Here is a 24071-nt window from a genome sequence, read left to right on the forward strand (position 1 = left end):
AATATTGGCGATATTTCAATCGCAGGGCACAAGTCCGGTCGCGCCTTCTAACAAAGCCAGGCAGGATCAGTCTCGTACTGCAGCTCGCACGCCTTCGGGCTCGGGTCTGTGACGCGACTAGCAAGCCTTCGAGGTCCCGTTGAGACAAGGCTTCGGATAGTCGCTAGAGACATGCTTCCAGGTCTCGGTCCTCGTCCCCGCGAGACCACAGCAACCTACTCGAAGCCGGCGTCGACTTGGTCGGCCCCGTGTCCATCTGACTCGGACGTTGATGCTTTGCCATTATGTCAGCCCACGGCGCCGTCCGCACCAGTGACGACGCCAAAGCCTTCAGTGCTCACGACGCTGAGGTTGTCGACGCTATCTGCATCGAATGCCTTCAGCGCCCTCGACGCCTTTGGGGATTTTTGGCTGAAATCTGCCGTTGGAGTACCCCGATGTGGTGGATCCTCCTAAGAAGGCTACTGTGAAGTCTGTGAGGCCAGTGTTGGACTCCAGGCCCTCTTTAGTCCCCAGTCCAGGATTTCAACTCCCTCTGGATGACATTTATGAAGAGGAACTTGATGTGGCTCCAATTCTTTGGGAAGACAATCAGTTGAAGGAGTTGAGGCAAACCCTTCATGATGCCAGTGGGTTGGAAACTTCTCTGTAAGTGGAATTTGGTAGCCCTGAGCCTGGGGCTCATGCTGAGTCTTCATATAGGAGGCTCATGGCTAGGATCTCGGAGTATCTGGGCTTGTCCAGACCTCCTGAAGACTTTGTACAGGATGATCTAACGGACATCTTAGATCAAGGTCCATCCTCTCACCCGGTGTTACCGTTTCATCTCACCTTAGAGAAAAGGGTGGCTGCTGCTTGGCAGTCCCCGGAATCTCTTTCGGCTGTTAATTAACATTGGGAAAAAAAAGTACCGCCCTTCCGTTAGCGACCCCAGCTATTTATCCACTCACCCCACTCACGAGAGTTTGGAGGTTGTGGCGGCTACGGCCATCTCGAGGCAGGTGGCGTACCCTACAATCCTCCCTGATAGGGACGACAAGCGCTTCGATGGTTGGGCTCGGAAGGTATTTTCTGCAGGGAGCATAGCATTGAAATCGGCCAACTCCACTTGTGCCTTAGCAAGGTTCTGACATACTCTGTGGAACTGTTTCTTTAGCGGCTGAGCATATTCCCGAGGGGGAAGAAAGGGATGGCTTCCTGGCTCTCGTGCAGGACGGCAAGGATGCCATGTGCGAATCCCTTCAGTCGGGTTCGGATACTGCAGACAGTCTTAGCCGGTCCATGGCTGCCTGCGAGCACCGTTATATGCAATTTGCGTGGTTGCGGAAGTTGGGTTTTGCTCCGGATGTTTGCCCTTTGATGGTGCACAATTGTTTGGCAACAAGGCTGAAGAGAGCCTTGAGAGGTTGCAGACCTCGAAAGCTGCAGCAAAATCTTTAAGCGCAGCTGTACGTCAACCTCCGCCTTTTCGTCCTAGGGGACAGCAGTGGAGGGGAGGCTCTTTTCGTTACTACTTCTCCTTTGGTAGAACGAGAGGGGTCGCCAGTAAAAGGGGCCCGCGAAAAAGTACCCATGGTGGTCGGGGAAATAGAGGTGCCAAAGCCGCTCAGGCAGCTGCCTCTTTGCCTTCAGGCACTTTCGCAGCCGCTACCAAACAGTCATAAGGCCATGTTCCATGGTTCACCGGTTTGGGCCAGACAATCTCAGCATCTCAAAGAGTGGCGAGCCATTAGTTCAGATGCGTGGGTTCTGGATACCATAGCCCACAGATACTGCCTTCCCTTCCTACAGCGACCTCGCGACAGTCCACCTGAGAGAGACTCTTTGAAGCTTCAAGATCCGTACCTTGTGCAGTAAATCTTAACCCTGCTGGAGAAAGGCGCTATAGAACTGGTGCATGTAGCGGAGAGGAATAAGGGATGGTATTCCCCTTCTTTTTTTACCCTCAAGAAAGACGAGGGATTGAGACCAATGCTGGACTTGCGTTGGTTGAACAAACTTCTCAGGAAGGACAAGTTCAAGATGGTTACTCTTTCTCAAGTCCTCCAGGCCCTTCCACTTCAGGATTGGTTGGTGTCTCTGGACCTACAGGATGCTTACATTCATTTGCCGATTCATCCCAAGCACAGAAAATACCTGAGGTTTGTGGCTGGAGACTCTCACTTTCAGTTTCGGGTAGTGCTGTTCGGATTGACCACCGCTGGAGGGTCTTCACCAAGCTAATGGTGGTGGTGGCAGCGTATCTCAGGCGAAGGGGGGAGGGATTCACGTCTACCCCTACCTGGAAGACTGGCTGATCGGACTGCGCTCTCCTGAGCAAGCGTTGGATCACCTGGGTCATACATGCTGCTCCCTTCACAGGCTGGGCTTCCCCCTCAATTTCAATTAGTCGCATCTGACACCTTCCCATCAGCTCCAGTACATCGGGACTGTATTAGACACGTCTTTGGGGGAAGTGCTTGCCTCCTAAGGTGAGGGATCATCACATTGTGCAGATCGTGGACAAGTTTGAACAGGCCCAGAGTCTCCCGGCTTTCCCTGCAATCCCTGCAATGGGTCATCAAGATGCAGTGGTCACAGTTCTCAGGCAAGATGTCAGATCCCGTTCAGATTCCACTCTCGGCTTACCAGGATCTTCTGTGGTGGGCCAACGAAGGGAACTTGATGAAGGGGCGAGGGGGGAGACGTTTTGGCAGCCATGGCCGGAGGTGTCTGTAGTGACGGATGCTTCCCTCACAGGACGGGGCGTTTATGCTGACAACTTGACAGACAGCGGCCGTTGGTCTCCGTCAGAGTCCAAACTCCACATCAACCTGTTAGAGCTGAGGGCCATCAGGCTAGCCCTGAAGGCTTTTCTGCCGGCTGTATGGGGGCAGGGGGGAGAGTGTCCTGGTCATGACGGACAACACAGTGGCCATGCATTACTTCACCAGAAAAGGGGGGGGGTGGGGTCACTCTCGTTGTGCAGAGAGGCAATGCAGCTCTGGTTCTGGGCCATCCAGCAGGGAATTTCGGTCTTGGCAGTTCATCTGGCCGGAGAAGAAAATGCGGCGTTGGACGCTCTGAGCAGGCAGAGCACGATCTCTCACAAGTGGGAGTTGGCCCAACAAGTCCTTCAGGAGATCTTTGCCCTTTGGGGAACCCCGCAAGTGGATCTCTTTGCCACCAGTGTCAACCGGAGGTGCGAGAGATTCGGCTGAATACCAAACTAAAGATAAATTATGCAAAGTACGCGAAAGCACTGCAAGAGCGGAATGAAAGGCAGATTTAATTTCGAATACAGTGAAAGCACATATAACAGTAATGATGGACAATGTGAAAGTATGAACCGAATGAAAAGCAAATGGTTAGCACTGTTGTGAAGTGTGAAAGCAAGATGGTGACCAGGAAAGCATCCCAATAAGTGAATAGTGTGAAAGGCATGTTTTGGCAGAGGTAAGAAGCTTTCAAAGATAAAATGGAACTGCAAAGTGGGCAATTGACCCACGTTCAAAGAGGGAGCCTGTGTTGGTAATAAAGTCTACTGAAAATAAGTGAATACAACAAAGTGCCAAGGGTTATAGGTTGTGTGACATGTAGTGGGTGGACCGTGTGGTCCGACAACTGCGCCTAGACAGAGTAGCCCTACTTGGGGTGAACAAAGAAAAGTTAAGCTTCTGAAGCTGTTGTGCCTTTCACATATTGAAGAGAACAAGTTGAGTGAACCATTGAAAAGCATGGAAGGTTAAAAAGGTGATTTGGAACACTTATTGAAAGTCAAGAGAACTGACTGTTTTAAACTTTGGGAAGGGAACCCAGAGGCCTATTGGCACTGTGCTGAACTTGGAGAAGAGAAGCCCAAGCTCTTTCTGTGAAACTGTTTTGAACTTGGGGAAGGGGCAGAAACGCAAGCGAAGAGCTGGAAGAAGCTCAAAACATTGTTTGGAACACTATTTACTATGGTGCTGACATCCTTACATATTGTTTATTCTTAGTTGTGAGGGCAACAGACACAGACTTTTTAAAGTTGAACTTACTGACAATCCTTCGTTTCTTTAGGTAAGGAAATCATGGCTTAGCATAGGGCAAGTTAGGTCTTACACCATCCTGACATTTAAGTTAATAAACATTTTTGAGTTGAACATTGAATCTGTTGTCTGTCTTGCTTCATGATGGTTTCACACTACACACAAACCTCCCGAGGGCCTGACCTCTTCGATCTACTTATATGCTGTTGGAGGGTGTGATATCCGTCCCATACCAAATCCTCCATCTCACGTTTCCTGCAACAAAACCATTGTAAACTGTGACTAAAATAAACAAGCTTACTATCCTGTGTCAGTTTACTACAAACCCTTACATTCCAAGATCAGATCGATACGTTTTCCACCTCAAGACCCAGATCTAATGGCAAACCTCCCCGACCCCAACACACAAGCTGGACGGCTAGGAATCATTTGTGTTAATCAAGGTAACAGGAAGCCAGCTCCAGTCCTGCGATTTCGAAACTGCAACTTGTGATTTCAGAAAAAACAAATTACTACTGTCCATTCCCAAGGAGCGCACAATGTTAATATTTTCTGAGAAAGTCAATGCACCCTTTTTCCCCACTGACACTCGGGGAGCTAAAGTTTTCCTCCCAGATGCTTCTCCAAATTGTTCTGCACAAGTTTTAAGATCGAAACCGAGGGCCTGAAAGTCTTCCAACTCAACATTGAATATACAAGCGTTGACGGGACTTTTAACAGAACATCATTCCTTGCGTCATAAAAAAATGTAACCTGGTCAATATCCTTAGTGGCTATCAGACACAATTTAGGAATTTCATTAAGAAGTGACAAAATGTTTGAACGGTTTAATATCAGCCCCATATTGTATTTAGGGTCTAATACAGGAATATGTATCAAATAAGAAGAGGAGATTGGTCCCCGCTCTTTCATATTCACATTTCCAAAACCTTTATCACATTCCATTTTAGTCTCATAATCCTGTTTCTCAAACGATACTCCCTTCCTTTTCAGTATAATCCTCTGCCCCCCCTGCCACCCCCCCAGAACCCTCCCCCTCCTCTGGTCCCTATCTAATGGCTTCAAGTGGGATCTTAAACCTCTGACATTAATTCATTTCATAGTTGATTTATCAATGGTTTCCTCCCTCTCTCGCCAACAGTCTTGACATTTCCTCCATACTACGTTTGGGTTTGTAAAACAGTGGTTTGGTCAGGGCTATTCCCAATCGGCGCATTCTTGTGAGACCCATTCACTACTGGGACTGCAGAGGTAGAAGGGTTACTAAACACCATGGAACTACCAGCAACACAACTTATCCCAACTTGACTGTCCTTATCTGCCATAGAGGGAACTAGGGTAGTCGCAGATGCAAAATGAACATCATTCTTTGGAGCACTTGCACTGCATACCTACCCATTTGAAAACTCCATCATACTTTCAATATCTATATACGAAACTTGATGAGACAGTCTAAATGTTGCGGGTCACTAATATTGCATCGCGTTTGCTTATGCTGCGGAGGCTAAATAAGTGACAATTTATCTTTTTCTCTACAGATATTAGATGTTCCTCAACGTGCTTCCACCTATTAACGTGTTTGGATGAAAGTAACACTCCACATTCGGTTGCAATTTCATGCCTCCCAATTACATTTGGCAATAGATTTCCATCTGTTATTGTGCCTTTCAGGCTAGAATGGTGTGCTGCCGTACACTGGGTTGCTACTTCAATTCGTGCAGAAGACAATTCACTTGATATTACATTTGAGCCTAGTCCAGTAGTTCACTTATTTGCATATTTCCCACTTCGGTCGGCAGTATAAAGCCCAAGTCTGAATATGCAGTGGGGCACAGGTCCCTTCTTTTTCCCCCCTTTACTAAGATTTGCCCTTTGAGTACCCAAATCACGCTTTGTAAGAATGCACTCCTCTTGAGGGTGCCTTTCTCCTCCTGGAAAAGTTGTTTGCTCTGGTAGGAAGCCGATAACGTTCTCTCCCCTCACAATTGTTTTAACTTGAAGAATACATATGGGCATAGGCCTTACCACTTTCCTGAACAGAGTTTTCTGTCTTGACTGGATGGCTGCAGCTTCATTGGAGTGTATTAGGTGCAGGAATTTACGTGCATTTTTATTTCTATAGTTGTGACGTCCATGTCTTGTCGCTGGCATTTTCCTTCTATTAGCTGCTGTCCCCCCACTCGACCCTGGGATTACAACTGCTATTTCAACATGTCCGTTCTTCCCAACGGTAGGCTGTGATGACCCCTTCTCCTGGGGCTCCTGTGCTTGTGTGGTCAAATGTATATTTTCACTCTTTATAATTGGAGGTACAGAAGTATCCATTGCGGAGAGAGGACGCTCAAGGAGTGACTTGTCAAAGTGTGGGGTCTGGGCCAGTAGCTCCAGTTCAAATTAATGTCACTTAGTATAACGTGTGCGCTCTCACCTCATCTCGAATATTGTAGTACAATTCGACAAACGTGCTAAGGACTGAGTTCAGCACTGAGCTAGATGGAGATGTGAACTTAATTCTCTCATCTGCTTCCTTTAAAGAATGGTACACTGGAAAACTCAGACGTTTGCTGTTATTCTCGCCCAAAATAACATTACTAGCAGATAGCGTTGGGGTCCCAGAACGCACATTGCCATGAATTGGCCAGATTGAATTTTTAAGTAAACCATTTCTGCGGGTAGCCAACCTTTCTTCTTCCAAATCAATGCGTGTCTTCACACACCCCATTTCGCTATTGGCTTCTAGTAAACTTTGCACATTAATACTGAAACCATCCACTGTAGTTCAGGCCCGATTAGGAAGCAGTGGTCGCTCTTCTGTACTTGTGCCTGTTTTGGGCAAGTAGTAATGTATCTTCTGACTGTCAATTGGAGTCGTTATACTGCTTCAAGAAGTTTCATTTTGTCTTTCACCTTTTCCCCCTCTCCTGTGAGGATTTGCAGTTCTACTAAATTAGCTTAGTTCATATACTAAATCTTCTGTAGAACCACCATTTTCCTGCCTTACACCTACCAGGGATTAGGTCCTCGCAACTGACTCCTCCGAGGCCATAACGCTGAGAATACTGCCATCAGGCCTCTGGAGTACCACAGCTATGTCCCACTCTGCATTCTTTGGGGTCTGCAATAACACTACGTTGGTTAACTCCTGTTGCCCACATTGGTTTGCCTCTGCTGTAGCAGAATGTCTTCGGAGTGAATTACTGGGTTTACTTATTTGCTTTCCCGACACAAGTTTAGTTGGGCAAACCCTTTAATTAGAGTAAGAAAAACCCAGGATGACTCCTACCCCAAACCAAAAGGCACACCACAAATTATAAAAAGGTAATAAACATTTTCTACACAGACCGCAAGAGAGCATGTGCTTGTCACCTCCTAGTCTGCCCACGGCTCTCTGCTTGACTCAATTTTCAATCTGACATGCACCTAATCTCTAACCGCATCCTGTAGAACACTTAACACACCACTTTCCGTGCCACGCTTAGTGCGGCAAGTTGGCTTCTTCGAGTCAATTGCTCTGACTCCGGTAGATTCCAGCAATATGTCCAAACCACGGTAGACCACTTAACACACCACTTTGCACATAATTTGGTTTTGGTTTGATTTGCAACTTCATTTTTGTGAGCCAGTATTTGTGAGGGCAGGGAGGCGTGAGGGATTTAGCAAATATGCATATGTTGGAGGGGGGGGTGCCAAAGGAGAACAAAATCGACATTCATTTGATCAGTTCCATACTGTTTTAAAAAAAAACTGAAATCCTATCTGTTTGCGGGTGTTACTTGTAGTAAAGGCGTGAACAAAACTTCCTGTGGTTTGGCAGTGTCCATTTTTAGGGGTACCGCATGTGTTTTAAGCAAATATATGCCCTGTTTTAAGCAAATATATGCCCAGTTGCGTGAAAAGCGAGAGTAGAGCACTCTCCTTGATCTTCAGTAGCGTGTGTGTGTGTGAGAGAACATTTTTTTTCAGTGTATTTATTTCTACAGAGACAAAATAAACGCAACTAAGTACAGATAGCATGAATAAATACAATGGATAAATTCAGACCAAAATTTAGAAGAAATAAATACCATAAAACAGGGAGCCTTACTTATAATTATAAGGCAGGCATCTTCGTTTGAGCAGTCATTCCTGAACCAGGTAGGTAAACCCAATATCCCAAAGAGTAGGGTCAACTGATTAATACCTCAATAGGGGATTGGGACGTTTTCAAGTTCCCTGCGTAATTGTTGGCCTCAGCCAACAAGTAAAATGTAAGTTAAAAGCACACTTGAATGAAAAATAGGTTTCAGTAAAATTAGGGGTACACTCCCAACTCCACCTGTCTAGAGTTTACCCGGGAAGCGAATCCGAGGCCAGAACTCCACTTCCCATGGCCACTAAAAGGTTGTGTTTGAGTGGACTATGTGCTTTTGCAATCCATATGGGATGAGGAGGACACACAGTGGTATGTGCACCTGCACCTGAACTCCGATTTAAAAAAAAAATGACCATTCCCAGAGTATTGAGAATCTATGGGTCCTTGTCGTTTGTCATGTCATTGGTCCAGTTGCAGGAGGTCGAGGGTTCACAGGCTCAGTGGCTGAAGGTGTCTGGTTTAGGATCCAGCTAAGTGGTGGTTTCTTGGAGTTCTGCAACAGTCCTCCTTAAGCAGGACTTTAGAAGACACACACTTAGGACTCCAAATCTTATTATAGGCCTGAACCACTAAAGTTTTTCTGATGGCAGTGGTGGATTAGCCAGGCTTATCTTAGGGGGGAGAAGGGCTGTAGGTAGTACAAAGACCTTTTACTCATAGGCCCAAAGAAACACTGAAAAACAAAAGTTCTATACAAATAATGGACTTTTTTTTATAAATACACGGAGGTAAATAGTTCTTCAGAAAGGTAAGTACTGTAACACACAATATGTTACTTAGAAAAAACAATGCATTATTCACAGTAAACCACTTTGTAATACTTTTAGAATGGCAGTAGGCAATGCAAGGGTAAGTAAAACCTTTGTAATTTTCAGAATATCCGTTTCAGGTAAAATTGGATGAAATAAAAAAACACATAAATCGGGTAAGTACTTGTAATTATTTCACAGAGGCCTAACACTTTAGAAGTCCTTCCCTATTTAGTTACGAGTGTCTCAGAGTCAGATTGGAGGGCAAACGGGTAAGGCACAAGCTGTCGAATAGTTCAAAAAGTTCCAGAGGAAGTCTTATGTAGCAAGTAAGTAACAATTTTGGTTGGAAAAAGGGCCAGGGACTTCAGAAAAGGCTCCCTATATGCACACAGGCGTGAGGCCTGGGCAAACATGTATGGGCAAACTTCCAAACCCACAAATCAGCACTCCAGCAACACAGGAGCAGAAAAGCAACTCTAGGTAAGTTCTACCAAGAGTCTCACAGTACCTTTTAGAAGTGAAGAAGCGGATGCAGCACAGTGCCCCCACGATGCAGCAACAGCACAGTCGGTCAACAGATTATTGGCCAGGCAGACGAAAGAAGGGACACTGGAATGGATCTTGCAGCAGCAATCGAGTGAAGAGGCTTACAACAAAGGATTCTTCGGGGGTTCTGTGGTTTTGGCACCCTTTTTAAAACACCAGGGATGAACGATTACCACCCAGTCGATTCGTCCCGCTTTCACAGTCCAGCACTCTAGTGAGGGGACTTCAAGGAGTGAAATCTTGCCTCTGGAGGTCCGGAAGGAGTCCACCAAAGTTTTTCGGGAGGATTCGCTCTTCTGAAGTCGATGCATTGAACAGTGGCCTCAGGTCCCAGGGTATTGGAAGTTTGCAGCCTGTGAAGGTGACGGCTCATTGTGGGATGGCTCGAAATGCAGGTCGTCCTGAGACTGATTGGACCCACCAGTCTAGGGGAGCAAGTTGTCCTTTTCAGGGCTCTCTTGATGCTTGGACTATGTCTCAGACAGCAGCGGTTAATCAGAGGGCATCTCTGGTCATCTGGAAGTGGCTGTGGACATCTCTCCCCTTACTCCTCATCGATTCTTCTCTTTCAGCGGTCATCTCGTCTTCAGACTAAGGATCCATGCCTCTTGTGCAGGAACCCAGCCAATCGGCACCCATGCACCATTCAAACTGTGGGTGGCAACTGTCCTTCTAGGACATCCATCCTCCCAGTTGGAACTGAATCCATGCAAGCAAAGCAGAAGACAAAGAACAGCAGTGTTTCGAAGTCCTCCCCCCCATTTCCTGTCCTTACAGGCACACAGGAGCCTCGGCGGACTTCACAAAGGGATCCCGTCAAAGACCAAAGTCAAATCAGGACCTCTGCCACCCAGCACGGCAGAAGTAGGACCAAGAAGGGACATCTTGAATTGGCAAAAGAAGAGAGCCGTCACCATTTTGGGCCAATGGTGACCCTTCTGTTCACTACCACGGCTGTGAATACAGTCTGGAAGTCAAAATTGCAAAAAAATAAGTAGGAAGGAGAATGCCACTGCCACCAGCCATTCAGATTAGTTTGTCACTGTAATCAAAAAATTGCAAGAACAGTGAGAAGGGGGATAAATTGTAACCCCTCAGCACTCCACATAAGGTGGGGTGCGCTGATCTCACAATAGGAAAAGATAGGAAGGATAAAAAGATCTCCCTATACAGAAAATAAAAATGGAAGTCCAAAGGGCTCCCAGCAACACTGCACAGAGCGTGCTGTGTGATGCTAAATGAAAGACAGATGCCATAAAACTTGGAGGAAAGTATAACTCCAAGAAAAATGTATAAAAAATACAAAGGTATCCCAAGGTAGAAGGTAAAAAAAAAAGAAAGGGGTGGAAAAAGGTACACACACACTCAGGGGAACAAACCAAAAATCCAGTAGTCCGGCAAAAAGTGCTGGGGAACTCGCATATAAAGGCGATTGCATGAAAAACTACCCAACAGTGGTTCTGATCTCCATTGCAACTGGCAAAAAGAACAGTTGGTACCCAGAATCCTCCAGTTTGGTGCTGGGTTAACCCCTATTGTCAGGTTGCAATGTTATTGAATTGAGTACTTGAAAACACTGTCTGGACTTTGCTTCATGTAGGTTACTTCATTCCAGCTCCCACTGATATGTTGTGAAAGTCCAGTGACTGATTACTTTGATGAATTATGATGTCCTTCACAGAGAGTCCTACTCTAATCAAAAGTATTGTATGGCATCCCTTTTGCTCTCCTGCGTTGGGTAGTGTAGTAAATGACAAATAAGATTGTTACTAAACAAGCAGTTGTCCAAACAATTTTGCTTGCATCAAAATAATGTTCCATGACATTTTAAGTCTTTTCTTTGCTGCAGGGTGGCTCTGTTTTACTACTAACCGGTCCTCCTGGCTGTGGAAAGACTGCAACAATGCAAGTGTTGGTGAAGGACCTTGGTATTCAGGTACAAGAATGGACAAATCCAGTCATTTCTGAATACAAGAAAGAGGAATTCAAGGAGACTTATGATCATGGTGAGAATGCTTATCTTTTGACTTTTTTGTACACAAGTGATAGTGAGACACAGAATGTCTAATGGTTTTCCAAAAGGTTAGAGCGTTGCCTGTTCAGGTGTTTCAGCAAATTAATCACATGTCACTGGTGATTAAAATCCTAGTAGTTGGTTGGATTGCTAAAATAAATGAAGGCGAGGTCTGTCCCGCAATGGGTTTCTCCTCTGTGCCAAGACTGCCCTCTTCTAACTCTTTGTATAAAAAATTATTGTGCACTGTTTTGACTCTGTTGTCTCCCTACAAAATACGGTAGCGAGTTCCTGTAAGGCTCCCATTACTTGAGTGGATCATTCTCTAATTAGGAGACTACAGGGTTCACAGAAGCTGTAAATTGTAGTCTGGCGGATAAATCTATACTGAAGCGGTTGTGATATGTGCTTCTAGAATCCTGCTGCTGCGATATGGGCCATATTCTGCCTATAAAATTCCCAAACTAGTGTTTGCTGGCTGCTGTGGTGCAAGTGAGTTTGTACATCTGCTGTTGGGGATGTAGGAAGTCGGTGGGTGTAATTCCAGTGTGACATATCTGGAAGGGTGCAGGTGACTGGCATGTGTGGTCCTTGTTAGGATGAAAGTTAAGATCTGTGGCTCGCGAGGGTGTGCTGCGGAGCTACACCATTCTGAAATTCCAGACGAAGGGGGCCTGGAAGGAGCCAACCCTTTTCCAAGACCTCGGGAGCTGTGGAACACTGGCAGGGCCTTGCGCAGCTGAACAGCATTCCTTCCCTCGGCGCTGCATCCTAAGGTGCGTCCGGGCTGCTGGTTACATCTACGTCCGCAACTGCTACACAGCCGGACCCCACCAATTGTACCGACTGCGGGGCACACTCTGCAGTGTCCATGATGCACCCGCGGTGCACCTTGCTGTGCCCCTCCCACTTCAGGCTGCATCGGAGGAGGCTCCTTTACTGACTTAGACTGGCCTAAAACTCCACGGGCCGCCCCAAGCGGTGACCATCCGGCCGAATTGCTGTCAGTTTCATGGCGAGTTATACGGTGTCTGTGCTGGCGCTTGCACCAGCGGGCAACGCTCTACACATGCGCCACAGAGGAGACAAGGCAACCTGGTCTAGACCACATCGGATGCCTGTAGCAATGGACCCGGGCCATACTGGCAGTGAGTGCCCCTCCTCTCTAAAGTGGTGGACCTCCTGCCCCTCATCCCGATCTACTAGGTGGGCCGCCCTGCTTACTGTCCCCCATCTTAGATTGGCTTCCCCCCGGAGTCTTCTCTGTACAGTCCAGCCTGCCCCTGAATTACCACCCAGAACGTCACTTCATCCCTCCCGGCGGGCAACTGCTACTGGTTCTTAGCCCATAGTCACTCTGGAAACCCCGGCCAGAATCCACATGCCAGTCCTTTCCTGGCCTGTCATCCGCTGTTGCCTTGGATGCTGATCACTGTAGGTCGTGTTGAGGCCTACCAAACCTGGCCCCATTCTACAACTAAAGCTGCAACAAACCTTGGTACACCGCTCTGGGGCCCACGTCCAACAGCCCAAGTGTACCCCTTCTCCTGTAGGCCGCCCCTGGCCCACCACTTGCCCGTGCTACCTACTTGCCTAGCGTGGGCCGTGCAAATACCGACGGGTTTCTAGGGTGCTGTGTTGAACTGGGTCTCCACCTGTTGATGTCCTGGCCCCTACTACAGTGCTTTTGGTGCTTTCGGGTAGCCCTACACACCCACCCAACGTTATGACTAGCGGCACCGGCAGTCGGAAAAAAGGGGAACCATTGACAAATGTACTAACGTTGCCCCATGTGAAACCCCTGGTCCGTCTACCGTCCCAGTCCTTGACCAGAGCCAACCTGTCGTGATATCATCTCCAGACCTAACACACATGATGGAGGCCATGGCTAAAGGTTTTGCCGCTGTCCACGAAAAGCTGGATGATATTACAGCTAATGTGGCGTCCATGTGGTTCAGTTGGCCAAAGAATCCGGATGAATTACCGAGGCAGAGACTAGGATCTGTGTAACCAAGGACGCTGTGCAGGGGCTACAAAACAGTCGCACACCTAGCGAAGGAGGTGAAAACTGTAAAACACAAGTGTGAGGATCTGGAATCGCGTTGCAGGAGGAATAACATTCGCATTGTAGGTGTCCCGGAGGACGCTCTGTCGGGGGGCATGGAACAGGCAGTGGAAAACCTTCTCAAAGACCTATTGGACGCATCCGTCCTCTCTCCCTTCTTCGCAGTGGAGCACGCTCAAAGAGCGCTCGCCCCTCAAACCCAAGCCAGGAGACTTGCCTCGCCATATAATTGCGAAACTCCTCAGCTTTCGAGACCGAGATTACCTACTGAGACTGCCCAGAGAAAAGAAGGAACACCGATTGAGCTCTCAAACAATCTGTATCTTTCCGGATTTCTCACTTTCCGTCCAAAACGAGAGACGCCAATTTGTGAGAGTCAAAAACTACTGCGGGCCCGGGGTATACAATACGCAATGCTCTTCCTAGCATGTCTGAAATTCCAGTTCCGCTGCAAATTATATTTCTTCACGGTACCAGACGAGGCCACGAAGTTCATAGAGGCCCAAATACCAATCCCGGACAATGACAAAGCTGTTGAGGATGACCATCTCCCGGGCTGTGGCCTCATCAAGATCCTCAGTAGTTAACTCTGTTTTCACGATGAGTATATGGCATCTGCAATCTAACCTACCACCACCACTGGTACATTCAAACATACGATAATAGAACTCAGCTGTGGTGTGTTTCGGAAGGCAGCAGTTACACCTGCAGCAACTGCTTTAATTATGTTGGGCTATTTTGTGCTTTTATGGCCCACTTGGGGTGGGCTATGGGTGGGGGGGGGCAGTGGCGGAGGTGTTTTTACACTGCCCGTTTGGGGTGGGCCGAGAGGGGGGTGGGTGGGGGTTGAGATCTGCGTTGGTGACCGGTCTCTCTGAAAGTTCAAGCGCCTGTTGCGCTCTTGGAGTGATCAGGAGGGATAATGTTGAAAATGAACTGGCAGCAGAGTACAAGGTTGGAAAGCTCTTATACTATAGAGATGGAATATATACCTGAAGGTCGTGGGTTCACTCTAAATCTGTCTGCGCCTAATAATGGCCCTTGAAGTGATGAGCTGGAACATAAGGGGGTTAGGGAACTTTACAAAATCACTTAAGATTATGGCTTATTAACAGACACAGCATAAATGTGCTTCTACTCCAGTAAACGCATGCAAAAGAAGGGGCATCCAGAGGCATTGCACCAACATTGGGGGTGGGTGGGGTCAAAAAGATGTTTTAGTTGATACTTAGGGTTTCCTGTTTTAGGGGTTTCTTTTTTTTGTACTTCCGGGGGTATTTTCAGAATCTGTGTTCATCACTGTTTTCCCGTTTGCCCCTTTCAAAAAATCACGGAGAACTTTTTTTTCAGGTGTAAACAGAAATGTTATTTTATTGTTTTCATTGCATGCATATGTAGGGTAGTCTCTCAGTGCCAGATGTTCTACACAATTTCATGTTCATGCAGTAATACACTTGATATTTAGAATGTGGAATGCAGACAGCAAGGTGTTTTCAAAATCCATCTTATTCACCGCCCACTCATTTTAGAGGATATGGCACAGTGTTCTGGAAAAACTTGATTCCCCTCTTTTGCATAGTTTCTCTCGAATTAAATGTAATCAAAGTGTCTCAAATCTGGGGCACAGCTAACTGCACGTCTGTCTCTCCACTCTGTGTAACTAGATCAGACTTCTAGTCTGTCCTTTAAAGCTCAGTCTGCTTGCTTGAATGAATCCATGAAAGAATGACCAGTATATACACCATTTCCTTCAGGATAGCTTGTTAGATAACGATTTTGTCCTATGTTTTCATATGGACCATGCAGTTTTTCAGTCCTACCGCCGGAGACTTGCACACTCCACGAAAAACTATGCTACCCATTGAATTTTTTACAGGTCTTGAATCGGGCTTTTCAATGGTTTCATTTCACGGTTCACATCGCCTCATGACTTTCCATCTCAGTAGTTTGCGTACAAATTGTTTGTTGCCATCTACATGTAATGTCACTAACAATGCAGATTTATTTTGCTAAATTTCCATTGAAACATTGACTTTGCTTTTCTTGGAGGCCTATAATTTTAGGTTGGCTCAAAATCAACGATTTTTAAAACTGAATCCATACACCCTGCATTTTAAATAGGCCTTTGCTTTCCTTTCTGTCTTGTAGATGTTAGACAGAAACCTGTGCAGTTCCCTCTGGGACCACTGCAAAAGATTTAAGACTACAGGTGTTTGGCAGTAAACTCACTTGGCAGCAGTCCGCACCACCCAGATTTACCTGGTAGCTGTGGCTGAGCAGTCAGACTTCTCTCAAGAAGAGTTAGGCAGTATACCGAGCATACACAATAGGTCAAGAGAGCACAGTAGAACAAGCAAACACTGACCAGAGTTTGGTGTAAAAGAGAGATAATTATTTATTTAAAAACACATCTAGTAAACACACTGGCACTAATAACAAGCAGTTTAAAAACACGGTCACTAAAAGATATACACTCCCTTAAACGGTTATTAGACAAGTCTTAAGTAAAGCAACACTTATTTTCAGACAGCGGTGAGCGCTTAACGAAGATGGCACTCTAATAACTTGATTAAAAAGGGAGAGAAAGGCAAAGCATAGATAGAACAGGTCCCAACACTTTAAAACAAACACAGTAAGAGAAGAAGGCAGGTTAAAACCGTGAAGTTAAAGTTCAGAAAGCCAGACCCACTTTAAGAGGATCCGCGAGAAATGTGTCCCACGGTTGAAAGTGCATCAAAGTCTCGACAAAGGTTCAGAAAAGTGATGGACAACAGAAAGGGACCAGTTAGATGATCACGCGGCCATCCCAGTCCAGAAGGTTAAGGATTTACTGTCACCTTGTAGCAATCTATAGAAAGGGAGGCCTGGCGGACACTGTACCTTAAAATGGTGAGAACGCTCCAGCGGGGGAAGTTGTTCCTGGCAGCGGGTGCAAGTGGGTGCTTCGTCCGGGGGAAGAGAGGATCTCGTTGTGGAGGAAAGCAGAAGGTCGTTGCACTGCCAGGGACGAAAACAGCCGCGGAGTTCTCAATTAAAAGGAGCGGTCCTTTTATTCGCGGTGCAAGGGTAAGTGGCTATCTGGTTTCCGGGGTGCTTGGCACGGGCAATTCGACCACTTGGACGTCTTGGAAGCAAAAAAGAAGGTAAACTGGTTGTTCCCACCAGTCAAGGGAAGAAGACTCTCCAGCAGGGAGATCTCCTCTGTCATTGGTAAGTGGTGAGTCGGTTCAGCAGGGCTCCACCGGTGGTGTCGTCGTAGCAGGTCAGCTCAGCTTCTCCCTCTTCGGATTTTCAGGTCCTGTGGCGACGTCTGAAGTTCCAGTCCCAAAAGCCCTGCTTTTATGCAAGAAACCCCCATTCATTCAGCCTAGCTGTCAATCAAACATGCGGCTCACCACTTGGGCCAATCACACAAGAGTGCAACTTGAGTTGCCAAGGCAACTCAGTCCAGGGTGCCTAAACCCCCTCCCACACCCCCTGTGGTACCCAGACAGAGTGGCACCACTTTTGGAGGCTTCTGTTGAGAAGCCCGCCAAAAAGTGGAACAAAGGGCTCGACTTGGGTTGGAGTCACAGAAGAGAACACAAACGCCATTTTAGAATCGAGTTCTGGCAAAAAATACCAACCGGTGAATTAATATTAAATAAATAACCCGGCGGTATGTTTGAGGCTATAGGAATTAAATAATTAAAGTTGGTAGCCTCGAACAATGGTAAAATCCCATAGGGATATATTTGCGGTCGAATATAAAAAGTAGTATCCACTGCCACCAGCCAAAACTCGATCAGGGGGGACAGAGACGTGCCCCCCTTGAATAACAGAACAATCAAATTGCCCCGACCAGTACGTCCACAATATGATGGTTTGTACTGGTTTCTGTTCAGTTGTGACTAGTAAAGCCAATGGTGACTTTACATGCCCTGGGAGACAGTAGTCAGTCCCAGAGTATGGAGTCTATGGTGGGGTGTCACTATGACACCCCTGTGTCACTGCACTGAGGGTGCTGTGTAACACACATAGTAAAAACATGTGAGACCCTATGGAGTAAATGACCCCACAGCCCATAAAACACATTTACAGTCAAAGGAACCCCTCAAATCATGTCCAAGAGTGTGAGGAAAAGAGTCTCACTCTTGGCAGGAGAAAAAAACAAACTCCAGAAATCCAGCAAAGCTGCTGGGGGACTCACTAGGTTAGGAAATTCAGCCTGAACAGAGAATTCACCCTAACAGTAGAATTAATATTAGTTTCCCTCCATCGTATTGTGAGCTGTGAACCAATTGCTTCATGAATTCAATCCGATATTCACTTGGGGAGACACCAGGGGAGAAAACTTCAAGTGGGCTATCCATGGAATATAAAATCACATTTACAACAAATAAACCCACTCAACGATAGCTCTAGTCCACTAGTTAGCAATATTTGATTGAAACCAGTGGGCGGAGCAACAGGGCATTCTACCTAATTTTCAAGCTGGTTTCAGAAGGGGCTTAAAACTTCTCACAACATTTGGGCACTCTAATATGTGATGGATTTGCCACCCTGGGAGGAAACTCTATCTTTGCTACATATGTTACTCTTGTGCATTTGATGGGTATAGACCTGAATGTACTTTCTTATTTACTTATATACAAACAATACAGTGTTGGTTCGTCTAGATTGCCAAGGTTCATTATCTAGATCTACGGTCACAAATCAAGGTTTGAAGTGGGTGTGCGTGTTATTGTGATGCTGGAAATGCATTGGAGGGACGGGCCTCCCTGTCATTGTCCTGTAGTCCTTTTTCATGTATGTTCTGTATTGTTTTCTGCCTAGGTGTCCATGCTGGCAGTGCAGCTCTTCCTTTTTGGTTTGGTATACAAACCCTTGGGATACCCTTATGGCGCCCATGGGTGGGGGTACAGTCCTGTACCCCTAGTATGTGTTTTTGGGCACCACTGTGTGGCCCACAGAGCAGGGTATGGGCTGGTGGCAGCTCCATGCTGAATTTGACAGGTGCTCGGAGTATCCTCTATTTTGGGATACCCAGGCCCTGCATTGGAATCCGTTTATTCCTGATAAGAGACAAGATGGCCCCTGTGGCCTCTTGCTTTCTATTGCATGTTGCCTTGTTTTTCCCAAAGTCCTGGGAAGCCCTGACTCTATCCCTTCTCCCTGACTGGCTGTTGGGTGGAAGTTCCATATATGGTTTGTTTGTTTGTTTGTTTTATTTATTTGTATAGCGCTCCAGACCCAGGGGTATATGGGCGCTCAAGAATATGGTTACTGGCATGGGTAAATACATTAGAAAATATGTACAAGATTTATACAGTTACAACAATACAGTTAATGCAGATAGCAGAAAGACGATGTGTGGTAGACATTTCGATAGTTACGCAGAGATATGAAATTTCGCTGTATACTTCTACTTAAATGTGCTATGTACAAGGTGGTGGTGGGTGGAAGCTGGTATGTGTGTGAGGTGTCCCCATGAACTAGGAGGTGTTAGTGTTTGTTTAGTAGCCAAGTGATGACCTGAGTTCTGAAAGGTTGAAAGGTGGCAGTGGATTTGATGTTCAGTGGGAGAGTATTCCAGAGTTGGGCGGCTAGAACCGGGAAACTGGATCCCCCAGCTCTTTTTAGGGTGTGTTTGGGCACCAACAGGCATAGTGAGTTGGTGGATCTGGTGATTCTGTTAGCAGGCTTCAGTGTGAATGTATTCGTTAGATAAGGCGGGCAAAGGTGATTAACGGCTTTGTAGGAGAGGCAGATGGTTTTTAAATCTATTTTTTGTTGGATGGAGAGCCATTTGCATGATATTCTGATGGCAGAGATGTGATCTCTCCTAGGAATATTCAGAGCAGCTCGGAGTGCGTTGTTTTGGAGGACCTGTAGTTTAACAGACTTATTTGCGCCTACATATAAGCCGTTGCAGTAGTCCAGTTTAGACTTTATAAGTGCTCTGGCTAATGTAAGGCAACTGTTAGTGGATAGCAGCGGTCTACAGGCTCTGATCAGCTTAACTATGTAGGCAGTGGCTGAGGCGGTCATGTTGATTTGTTTGGCAAGGTTGGTGTTGGTGTCTAGATAGAAGCCTAGGGTTTTGACACTTTTCGCGATGGGAATAGTGTTGCCATCAATGATAAAGCTAGTATAGCTGGGGCTGAACTTCAGGATGGTGTTAGGGGATCCGACAAGAAGCAATTCGGTCTTGTTATCATTCAGGCAGAGGCCATGAGTGGCCATCCATGCCTCAATGATGGAGAAGACTTCATTGATCTAGTTAACATCCAAATGATAGTTGCCGGAGAGTGTTAGAAGTATCTGGGTGTCATCTGCATAGTTAGTGTAGGTAACACCCAGACGGTCCAGCTTATCGAATAGAGGCTTTGTAAATATGTTATACAAAGTGGTTGAGACACAGGATCCTTGTGGGACGCCACAGGTGATGGGCGTCGGGTCAGCCGCTGCTAACGGTGAGAAGACACGCATGGTCCTGTTGTCGAGGAAGGATTGGATCCATGTGACCGTGGAATGGGAGAAATGTGCTGCTGATGACAGGTGGTTGCATAGGATTTTATGGTCAACCAGGTCAAAGGCAGGGGAGAGGTCTAGGAGGAGGAGGATGGCAGCCCTACCTTTTTCTTTGAGTTTGTCGATCTGGCTCTTGAGATCGACAAGGGCCGTTTCTGTACCATGTTGAGGACGAAAGCCAGACTGACGAATTCCTAGCAGTTGGTTAGTCTCCAGGTAATCTTGAATGTGTATATATGCCACTCTATCAAGGATTTTTAGTAAGAACGGGACGGTGGTGATCGGTCTATAGTTGGTAGGTATAGACGGGTCGAGTGTTTGTTTTTTTAACAGAGGTAAGACCCATGATTGTTTCAGGTTGCTTGGGACTGTGTTACTGGTGAATGATAGGTTTATAAGTTTAGTAATAAAAGGGGATAGATTCCCTCGCTGCGTCTTTTATGATCTGCGCGGGGCAGCTGTCACCCTTACAGTTCGAGGTTTTCAGGGCTGCTATAATTTTTTGTACTTCAGGTATAGTTACCTTTTTGAATGTGAAGCCTGAGTTGATGGTTGTGGTCGATGGTAAGGTTGGAGTAGAGGTTGGGCCATAAATGAGTTGTTATTGTTTGTTTTCAATTTTGGTTTGGAGCCCTGTAATTTTGTTGGCGAGGGCATTCTGAATACCTGTGCACCAGGGCTTATCCTTAGTACAGGTATCTGTGGGTGGATTAGGGTTTTATAATTCCTTTAAGATGTTAAATAGTTCTCTTGTGCTAGAGCCTGCCTGAGTTATCCTGAGGTTGTAGGATTCTTTTTTGGCACTTAAAATCTCATTTTTGTAAAGAGAGGTAATATTAGTAAGATTAGTTTTATTTTCTAGTGAGGGGACAGTTTCCCATATGTTTTCAAGTTTACTTTTTTGTTGTCTGAGTAGTTTGAGCTCGGAGGTGTACCATGAGTTCAAATGGGCTTTCGGTTTCCCTTTGCGCATTTTCAATGGGCGATGAAGTCAATAGCTTTGGCCATTGATTCATTGTAGGTGTTGACCAGCAGTTTCAAGTCGGCTGTGGCTGGTAGTGCATTCAGAGTGGGGACAACCAAGGGCATTAGGGCTTCGACAGTAATGTTACTCTTATTCCTCGTTGGACAGGCTGGTGCAATGAAGACTTTTTGTGCAGTATATTGTTAATATTGATATCTAACAGCAGGAGGTGGTGATCTGTCCAGATGAGAGGCAGTGGGTTTTTGAGGGTAATATTACAGTTAAGCGCAGCAACCCAGTCGAGAGTCCTGCCTTTTGAGTGAGTGGGTTGGGAGCAGAGTTGTAGGAGGCCATGCTCAGTTAGTGCAGTAGCCAGGGAGGTGGCTGGGGAGTCATGGGGGTCATTGAACCCGAGATTGAAGTCTCCTAGGATGATACATTGAGCTGAGGGTTTGGAGCTCTCGGCTACTAGGGATGTGACATCTTCTTCAAATGAGCCAGGCGGACCTGGGGGCCTGTATATTAGATGCATCGTAATTGTGCTCTTAGGGGATGTTTGCAGTTTGACTGTGAGATGCTCACATGATTTAAATGGAGAATAGTTGGCTAGTCTAATGTCAAGCAAGGATTTGAAGATGATGGCTACACCACCTCCTCGAGTGATGGGTCTATCGGCTCTGAGGATGTCATAATTGTCTGGGATGGCTAGAGTGAGAGAAGGGCCCGCCGCGTCATGAAGCCAGGTTTCCGTCACAGCAAGGAAGTCCAGGTTATTGGTTAGAATATCTGCAGTCTCTATGGAATGGGCGACTAGAGGTCTAACGTTTAGAAGTGCTCCTTTTAGCGGGAGTAGGTTAGTGATGTTGGGAGCTGCATTCTGGTTTTTGGTTTTGTTGGGAGATTTAGCTTGGTGGTTACTATTCTTGTGGAAGAATCTGGCGCAAAGTCTATTGTTGCGCTCGGATAAGTCGAGAGTGGTAGTTTGTGTGTTTGTTTGGACAATGGTTCTGAAAGGCCTATGTCCCTGAGTGGGGCGTGATGACCTCGTGCTAGGGTGGTCCCATTTAGGATTATTGGTATTCTATTGGGCTTGTGAATCAGCTGAATGGGTGCTGTCATCAGTGGGAAAAACAGAGTGGGTGCCTGATGCGAAGGGTGGTGTAGTAGGCAAGAATGGTGTGGGGCAGGCTATGGGGTGGTGCCTAGGGCAGGCAGGTCCGGCTAGACCATTGTTGTGGGGTATGTAACTGTTATTGCTACAAGGTACATTATTTTGTATAACACAAAATGGAAACATAAAGGTGAGCCAAATTTGCATGGTTGTCGTGATGTGGTGACGGCAGGTAGGAGCAGTATGGCAACAATGAGGGTGAGGTTACGTCTGAGGAGTTGGTGGCAAGTGGTAGACTTGCAGCAGTATCAAAGGGTAAAGGTGGTATCAAGTTATGTCAGAGTAGCAGATATGCTCAGAGATCAAGCGCAGATCAGGCACAATATCTAAGGGTTAAGTACCAGGGGTAGACCAGTGCTGAGTAGCAGCAGTATCAAAGGGTCAGGCTGGTATCAAGTTATGGCAGAGTAGCAGATACGCGCAGGCGCAGATCAGGCACAGGCACAATATCTAAGGGTTAAGTACAGATAAGGCCGGCACAATGGCTGAGGACTAAATACAAATCAGACAGGTACAATGTCTAAGGCAGGCACAATAACTGAGGGCTAAATACAAATCAGGCAGGTACAATGTCTAAGGGGCAAGTACAGATCAGGCAAGGCACAACATCTGTATGTGGCGCAGAGCCGGCAGAGGCCTAAAGCAGGAACGAAGATAGGAACGCGCAGAGACAGTAGTGCAATGTCTGGGTGCAGCAGAAGGCAGAGGCATATGGCAAGGCAACATTTGCAAGTGGCACAGGTGCAAATTACATCCATATAGCCGGGCCTTACGCGAGCTACATATGTGTATATCAAGTAAGCACAGTGGTTAGGCAACATTGATGACAATGTATAATTTGTGTGAGCGAATAATTGGGTCAAACATACAATTCCACAGTATTCGGTAATAGGCACGGTAGCCTATCTGTGCATGCAGAGTCTGCGTTTGTGAGTAACAATGCCAGATGGTCTTAGTACAGTAGCCATACAGTGTCTGGAATTCGTATGCTATTGCAAAGGTTATACATTACAGGTGATGCAAGGGCAGGGGCAGCGATAGGGTTGGTGTGTGGGAACTTTTCTGAATGGGGTGCCGATGAGCAGATGCCGCTGCGGCAGAGTTCCATTGGAGAGTCAGGATCGTGGTTTTGCAATGCTTGTCGGCGTATCTGGGAGTGGGTGGGGCCAGTTGGTTGGAGATTAGTGTCCCAGAGTAAATAGTAGACGGCTTACCTGGAGCATAGCGGGTGCCACCGGCTAGGCCCAGGCTCCCAATGCGAACTGGCGCAGTCAGGCCCTTATTTGCGGCCCTTAGAGGACGGCACGGCTTCCGCCTCACGGTCGTAGGTGTGGTTCAAAATAGCCAGCAGCAGCCAATCATCAGCTGCGTTGTCCGATGGGGCCTTGTGGAAGAGTAGGCTATTGCAAGCCTTGCAACGCCTTGGAACACGTTGCCATTAATGGCGGATGGCCGGAAATTACTTTGCCTTGGTCATTGTAGGGATCGGGCTACTGTGCAATGCTTCCAGTATGGAAGGGATGCTCTCGCAAGAGCTCGAGGCACATTATGATGCAGGATAACAAAATAAAATCATAATGGGTTTCGGGTTAGCAGCGTGCATACCGTGATGTGGGGATATGCTGCAAGTCGAGGCTGGTGCTCTGTAGCAGCGGCCAGGGAGAGGGGCTCCTGCCTCTCCTCTCGTGCCAGACTTCCTGGACCCTTAACAGTGATTGTATGTTGTGGGTACACCCTTGGGGTGGGACCTGGGCGAATGGAGTGTGTGACCAATGTGCACTTCTTGTAATGGGTGTCTGATTTCTGGTATGTGACACAAAGACTGAGACAGCCCTGCCCAAAACTGGTATGAATGTGGTGTGGAGTGCTGAATGGTTGGGTACTTGAGCCTGATTGGCTGCCTGCCT

General features: G+C 46.8%; 1 protein-coding gene across 3 annotated transcripts in view; it reads left to right on the forward strand.

The window, feature by feature from the left end:
• The window catches only part of RAD17 (RAD17 checkpoint clamp loader component), a 1130765-nt gene that overhangs the window by 223424 nt on the left and 883270 nt on the right, over window positions 1–24071 (forward strand). For all 3 annotated transcript variants that reach the window (XM_069627538.1, XM_069627537.1, XM_069627539.1), the window contains exon 5: window positions 11287–11443. In XM_069627538.1, the coding sequence (XP_069483639.1) occupies window positions 11287–11443 (157 nt within the window). The remainder of the gene's footprint in view (window positions 1–11286; window positions 11444–24071) is intronic.

This window comes from Ambystoma mexicanum, chromosome 6p (assembly GCF_040938575.1).
Source record: "Ambystoma mexicanum isolate Mex_15411 chromosome 6p, UKY_AmexF1_1, whole genome shotgun sequence".
Classification (NCBI taxonomy): domain Eukaryota; kingdom Metazoa; phylum Chordata; class Amphibia; order Caudata; family Ambystomatidae; genus Ambystoma; species Ambystoma mexicanum.